The sequence below is a fragment of the Alosa sapidissima genome, chromosome 23, assembly GCF_018492685.1.
Source record: "Alosa sapidissima isolate fAloSap1 chromosome 23, fAloSap1.pri, whole genome shotgun sequence".
In the NCBI taxonomy this organism is placed as follows: domain Eukaryota; kingdom Metazoa; phylum Chordata; class Actinopteri; order Clupeiformes; family Clupeidae; genus Alosa; species Alosa sapidissima.
In genome coordinates, this window is record NC_055979.1 from 14494803 (window position 1) to 14502302 (window position 7500).

The window sequence follows — 7500 nt, forward strand, 5'->3', positions numbered from 1 at the left end:
AATCTATAGTCTCTAATTTAGAATGCAGAGAGGTTTACCATTGAATGCACCCTCTACTGGGATACATACTGGTTTGTATGTACTAAATCCAGCCTCTGTGAGTTACTGAAGGTAATGATAAAGCACATACTCACCACCCTTTGTGCAAATAGGGTTTTCACTACATTATCTTCTACATACAGCATAACACAGGCAGCTTACCCTTTGTAAATAAACTCTCAGTTAACCTAATATGTTATAATGTGGAAATGTCCATTATGACATGTAGCTTTTCTAGATTAATCTAAAATGTTCTGAACAGTTCAGATTTTGACCAAAATTGACACATAGGGTTGACACTGAATAAATGAAAGGCTAAATGTGTGACCAATATTATAGTAAACTAGATGACATCGAGCTAAAATTAATTTGAACTGGCTTTAGTTGGTCAGTCACAAAACTGCTATGTTTTTTCCCTATAGCCACATACACCTTCATCTCTTCATCTCCATGGTCTCATGATCTCATCATTTCCCCAGTCTTGCTTGCTGTACATGTAAACTGAAGCTAAGATTATAAGGGAACTGAAGTTATCGGAGATTATTTGGAGTAACTGTATAGATGCTCTCAAATGTCCCTGACTGGGAGCAGAACGCAGGTAAAGGCACATGGTGTTACAGAAGAACCACTTGTTTAGTATCAATTTACAGGTTCCATACAACATCACGGCAACAAGATGCCCCCTCCACATGCACTTACACGCACAGGGTGCACAGTCATAGGCACAGGTATGCATGTGTACACACACAGAGAGAGAGAGAGAGAGAGAGAGAGAGAGAGAGATGATATATACAGACACACAAATTTAGGAATATCAATATCTGCACACATGCACGATTTAATAAAGGAAAATAGACAAAATACTTGATGTCCCTGTAACACGGTCATTTGATTTTGCAAAAAACTTCTCACGCGTGCTGATATTGGCATATTTAACCAAAATGTCGAGAAAAATGGAATAGAGAGATGACTGTCGATTAAGTGTTACTAATTGCTGTCGTCTAAAATAACTGGACGTGTTTGAGTGTTGCAAGTTCTACGCTGGCGATTATTAGATTTAACGTTAACATGTATGCAAGATGCAACGTGACAGTGCGCTTCAAGTAATTGCCCACACCTTGTCTCCGTAGTCGTCTCTTTTTGAGGCCGAAGATTCGCACTTTAGAGAAGATGTCGACGAGGTTCCCGTTGCACAAGCCCTTGTTTTTACTGGGGCTTTTCCTTCGTCTGTGAGTCGGCGGACGGTGTAAGTGTTGCTCCCGAGCCTGTCTCTTCTGCCGGATCAAACCGCTGGCAATCGCCGCTGCCATGACGAAAAACACCAAAACCACAAAACGCGAAGCCCGTGCACCTCCTGGCACGAAGCGCAGACGACAAAACAACCGCTTTTGTTCCAAACCTGCCTAATGCCCCATCACCCCGGCTATAATGTCTCTTCGTCAATCAGCAACAAAAAACGAAGTCCAAAAACACATTCTGAATATATTTTAGGGTGCACGCTTTCAAAAATGTTTTTAACAACCGTCCACATAACCTGCGCTGCTTTCGGCAAATGTCAGAGATCTCCCGAGGAACACATGTTTTGCATAACATATGTTTTGCGAAGTGACATTTCAGAAGTCCATTCATACCTTACCATGCTGTTTAGTTACAGTAAAGTAGGTGACATTTGACGAATTATAACCATAAGACCGCTACATTCCTATGAAATAAGATATATCCGTTAGCATTTTATTTTTCTCTCCACTTGTCGCCGGCTCCTGTGTCGTTTACGCTGTGGGCAGCCTATGGACAACAACTTCAAGCCACGCGCATTGGAGTCAGACGCTCGAGCAGCCTGATATATTTTTACGGTATTGTTCCCCGTGAAGGACGCGAGACGGTCTCCCGGGTGTGGCTTTGTGCTGACAAGATCCCCACTCACAGATTCACCAAGTTCCGTGCGCAATCGGCGACACTTTCCCAGATGCGGTAAGGCAAGCCTACAATTTGTGTTGTCCAATAACAGTCGGACAAACAATGTACACCTTCACAGGAGCAACAAGTCATTTAGCCTCCGGCAACCATCCATGTTTTTTCGGTTTCCACTTCTAAAACTTCGCTGCTACGTTAAGAAAACAGAGTGTTTGCGCAACTGGCAAATGAAAAACACCCATAGACGTAGGTGTATCCTCTGATCTGAATTAAAAAGCGTACACATCCCAGCTGTTAAGGCGGTAAACATCCGAGGGTCGACTTTAGTAAATTACGTCCTCGTGCGCGTAAGACATAGGCCATGTACAAACTTAGGATACTTGCAGGAGGAGCTTACAGAACGAATTGAGGTAATGTTGAGACCCAGCGCGCCTAAGGGAACGGACTGCAGCTTTTAGTGACTATCTTTAGCTACGCCGCAAATTAATAATCCAATCTTAGTCCGATTTGCATCGAGTAAATAATAACAATTTATCCTGGAGGTCTGTGCTGCAAGAGTTACGAAACATGATTTGGGGGAAGATAGGATTGGATAACACACGAAGACGACAACAGAACTCATGTAGGTGATAATGACAAGACAATGTTAAAAAAAAAAACGTGTGTATAATATTCTGACGTTATCACCATTTAACGGATCAAAGGAGTAAGAGCGAGCTGACCTAAAGATAAATTGAACGGGTATTATCAGTCTAAACATGCATTTTGCCAAGACGTTTTACAATGTTTGAAACGAGAACAAAATGTTGAATTTAAGACACCCTAGGCCTAGTTAAAGGTAAGGTGAAAAATTAGGAAGGGACAACAGCGATAAAAGTATGCTCTTTCAGGACCATGGAGAGCACCCATTTTAGGAACTCTGATCAACCCTGGATTAAGGCATTTTCCATTCTTATCGTTCCATTACATACGTTTCATACACATGTGTCATGCATGAAACCCAAGTCAATGAGTCATACACACCGCTTTAGTGTATAAAAATAATTTTAATAAAAATATATATATTTTTTTTTAATAATTAAATTTGAACGTATGCTATAAGAACACTTAATACTTTTATATTAAGACTCAAGAGAGCCATCTACCGGTTTGCCCTGCAACACCCACAACACCCCCCCCCCCCCCCCCCCCTCTCTCTCACACTCACACACACACACACACACACACACTTTACTATTACTCCCTTGCCATGCAGAGGTGAGGATATATTTTTAGTACAAGCATATGGTCGTGTTTCGTCTAAGGGCCACCAGGGGTTGTCACTTATATATGATCTTGAGGATTATCTTGAGAGCTTGTAGTCTGCACTTTTCTGTAGTCCTATTGTCTGTGGACGGATGTTGTGATTCTTACACATCTTACCGTCTTTTCCTCAAAGTGCGGTTTCAAGTGTTACATCATTACGTCATCAGTGGGTTTCAGCACCATGGACAGCGTGCAGCCAAAAGCACCTTTATTTGGGTTGCAGGGATCATTCAGTTTGCAAGGAAATAAACCATTAAAATGTTACACTTAACAGACAAATTAAAACAAACAAACAAACAAACAAACACGCACACACACACACACACACACACACACACAATCCACAGTCAACACACATCTCATAAATTTGACAAATAATAATAATGATTGTTATTACAATTTCTATGCATTTTAACTCTAAATAGCAATTATTAACGGCAACTGACTGTGCATTGTAAACACAAAGGTAGGTAAGTGTGGGTAAGGGTAAGTAAATAAGTATGTTTCCTTGCAGTCCACAAGAGGGCGACGGAGAGCCGAAAAGTCGTTGCATTTCACAAAACTACAGTGTGTGGGCTATCAAGAGAGCCATTTCCACACTACACAACCTGATCAATATGAATCTGTCTATCCGAACAGTGTCGTAGTCTGAATAATATTTGAGAAAAGTAAAGTTTGGTAACTGTTAGTGGTACAGTGTAAAAACATTAGACAACATGAAGACTAAATTCCAAGCAGATATATCACATTATTTTTCTTTTCAATAGCAATGCTCAAACATAATTTTACTCGAGCTCTATGAACTTATGTATACAAAACCATGATACAAATGATGATACGCACTTTGTATCAGTCATTTGATGTTGTCACAGGCTTTATCACAGACATGTGTATATGTTGACAAACACTACAGCCCTGCAGCTTTGTTGCAGAAAACTACTAACTGTTTTTATCACACATGAAAACGCACAATTAGATCAAACTGCTCTAATCCCTCTGATAATGATGGAGATGGACCTTGTTGTGTCTATGCATCCATTACAATGCAAAGACAACACAGAGGATTGTTTATCTATTATGGAAAGAGGGGCAGACATAACAGCTGTCTCCCACTCCAGCTCCTCCATGTGGTCAGCTGTAGGACTGCTACACCAGTATGGGCAAAGAGATGCTGTGCCCAAACTCACTAAACTTTAGGTCACACACATACACTTTTCAAAAGCTTTATATTTTTCGCCTGGAGTGCATTAGTTTAGTTTTTTTGTTTTCTTTTGGAGGCCTATCTGAGCTAACCTGGATAAAAATCGAACTCATTCACAAAGTGAATACAGTCTTGTGACTCATGATTGGGGTTCATTTCTAACACTTGTAATGCGACAGGCACATCAACAGTAAGGAAACAATGTATGTGGGTCTACCTTTGCTGTAAACATTTCTGCTTTTTTTTCAACTGCATTTTTTTGATGTGTGCAGATACTATTTATCATAATACGTTTAGGTTTCGTCTTCCCCTCACGTCGCTGATTGGCCTGAAATTTTTATAGTCTGAGGGAATTATTGAATTAATTATTGAATAGTGAATTATCATGTCCCAGACTACTATCTCCATGAAAGGACTCCAGACTACACGTATGTCTAAGTACCCTGCACTTTAACAAGTGCACAACAACATGAGCATTTTCCTGACCCTCACCCTGGAGACATTCCCTGTTTTTCTTTTTATTGTTCACAAACTATATGTGGGTTTATATATACAGTTAGGCTCATAGGTTTTTGAACCCATGCTAAAGTTGACTTAATGCCTTAAGTAAAAAAATGAGGAAATATCCAATCTTTAAGGACACTAATGTTCCCTTGGCCTTTGGAATTAAAATAGCCCCACATCATCACAAACCCTTCACCATACCTAGAGATTGGCATGGTGGCATGGCTCATTGAGTTTAATGCAAATCAAACCAGCTAATAGGCTAACTGAAATAACACCAATAACACCAATTTCCAAAAGATGATTTTATATTCCTCGTTTTAGTAAACTTTAGCATGGGTTCAAAAACGTATGAGCCTAACTGTATAATATACAGAGAAGCATTCGGGACGCCATGTTGATAATTATCAGCCCTTCTAGTAAGATGAAACAGAGAGGGGGGGACAGCAAGAGGAGAGGGCAATTACATAACTAATCCATTTCCGTGCTGTCAATAAGGTTTCATAGTATGGATCCTGAGCACTGGCCCCTGACTGTTTCCAAACAGCAACCCGGAGTGTTCACATGTGTGTGCGGCTCAACACGTGAAATACACACACACACACACACACACACATGCACACACACACACGCACACGCACACGCACACACACACACACACACACACACACACACACAAAGAACAAGTTGGGACACACACATACATGCACAGACTAACACACACACACACACACACGCACACACAAACACAAGCACACGAACACAGAGACACACACACACACACACACACACACACACACACACACACACACACACAGACCTAGTTGGGACACAAACATACATGCACAGACTAACACACACACACACACACAAACACAAGCACACAAACACAGAGACATACACACACACACACACACACACACACACACACACACACACACACACACACACACAGAAACACACACACAACCACACACAGAAACATACACACACACACTGGTTTGAAGTTCAGTTTGCTGTCAGGCTTTGTGAACTGCTAGTTAAGAGATGAGAGTAGATAAGAGCATGGGCAGACCACCAGTATGTGATGTGACAACAAATGCTCAGCAGGTTAGGACATTGTTTGGAGAAGTGGGCCAGGAAAATGCCTTGTTCAGGCTGGATCTTAATCAGACTAGACTTAAAGTGAAAGTCGGGCAATTTTTCGCATAGATCTCTGTTTCTCGAGGTCACCGAATACTGTCGGTACAGAAAAAAACCCCTAAATGTTAGGTTAGGTAGCACGTTTTTTTTTTTTTTGTACCGACAGTAGGCTACTAGGAGACTTTGATGTAAAAATTGCTGGAATATTCTATTGTATAGGAATATTCCTATACTAGGCTAGACTTAATGGGGCTCGATGGTGTTTTAAGCCCCCACCGTCAACTTCAAGGCAGTGCTGCGACCGTCAACTTCAATGCACCTTACCCTAACCTTAACCTTAACCTTAACCTTAACTCTAACCCTAACCCTCGCCTAACCCCAGTGCCTTCCATGCAGCGCTGCCTGGAAGACAACGTTGGTGGCTTAAAACACCATAAAAGCTTAATGGGTGTGAGCCTCTGCCTCTGGACTCTCTCCCTCCACTCCCCAAATGTGGTCATTGTGATAAACAGTTCACAAGAAAAATGAACTTTGAGTTTACATCAAATTTAATTATACTGCATTTCGTTGTCTCTGTACTTGTACTCTGCAAAATGACAATCAAGTTGAATCTAATCTAATCTAATCTAATTTGTATTTTAACTGTGTCCATCGCAACACTCATTCTGTTCGGTTGCGTAGTTCGCAAACTCTTCACTCGCCACAGGCCTACATCAAAATAAACCGTAGAACGTACAGAATCGAATGGTATAATGTGTTCATCTGTACAGTTAGGAGTTCGAGTAATTCGGTTTTGGGCTGACATTACACACCAAAATAATGAGTTTGTTTTCCATATCAATGATTCAAAAGTTAAGAACTTTGGTGTGCTCCTGAACCCTGACTTGAATCTAGAACCACATGTCTGCTCTGCCACCAAAAATGTTTTTTACCATCTCAGAAATATTGCAAAAGTACACCTTTTCATTTCCTATGCAAATACTGAGAAACTGGTTCACACTTTTATTACCAGCAGGCTTGACTATTGCAATGTTATTGTTTCTGGTCTACATTGAGTCAGAAGATGCTTTTATCTAAATAGATCATACAAAATGCTGCTGCACATGTTTTGACCAGGACAAGTAAGAGAGCCTGAATCACACCAGTTTGTAAGTCCCTTTGTCGGTTGCCTTTTGGTTTAGAATTGATTTTAAGATTATTTTATCTCTCCCTCAAGACCACTCCCTCAAGACCACTCAGGCCACCCAGTACTGTTTTTTTCTAATCATTCCAGAGGTGAGACATTCCAGTGTTTATGGCCCCTGTCTCTGGAACAGCCTATCACAGAAGCTGAGAATGGCAGTCAGTAATGTATCTTTTTAGTCTATCTTTCCTCTAACCTTTTATCTATTTTC

General features: G+C 40.8%; 1 protein-coding gene across 2 annotated transcripts in view; it reads right to left on the reverse strand.

Annotated features, from left to right (window-relative positions):
- LOC121698913 (fibroblast growth factor 14) overlaps positions 1-7500 on the reverse strand; it is a 70913-nt gene that overhangs the window by 21106 nt on the left and 42307 nt on the right. Inside the window, exon 1 of one of the 2 annotated variants that reach the window (XM_042081425.1) lies at positions 1157-2306. The exons of the other annotated variant lie outside the window; for it this stretch is intronic. Within the exon in view, the coding sequence (XP_041937359.1) occupies positions 1157-1349 (193 nt within the window). The 5' untranslated portion in view covers positions 1350-2306. Of the gene's footprint in view, positions 1-1156; positions 2307-7500 lie in introns of those variants that run through there. 2 annotated transcript variants of the gene reach the window in all.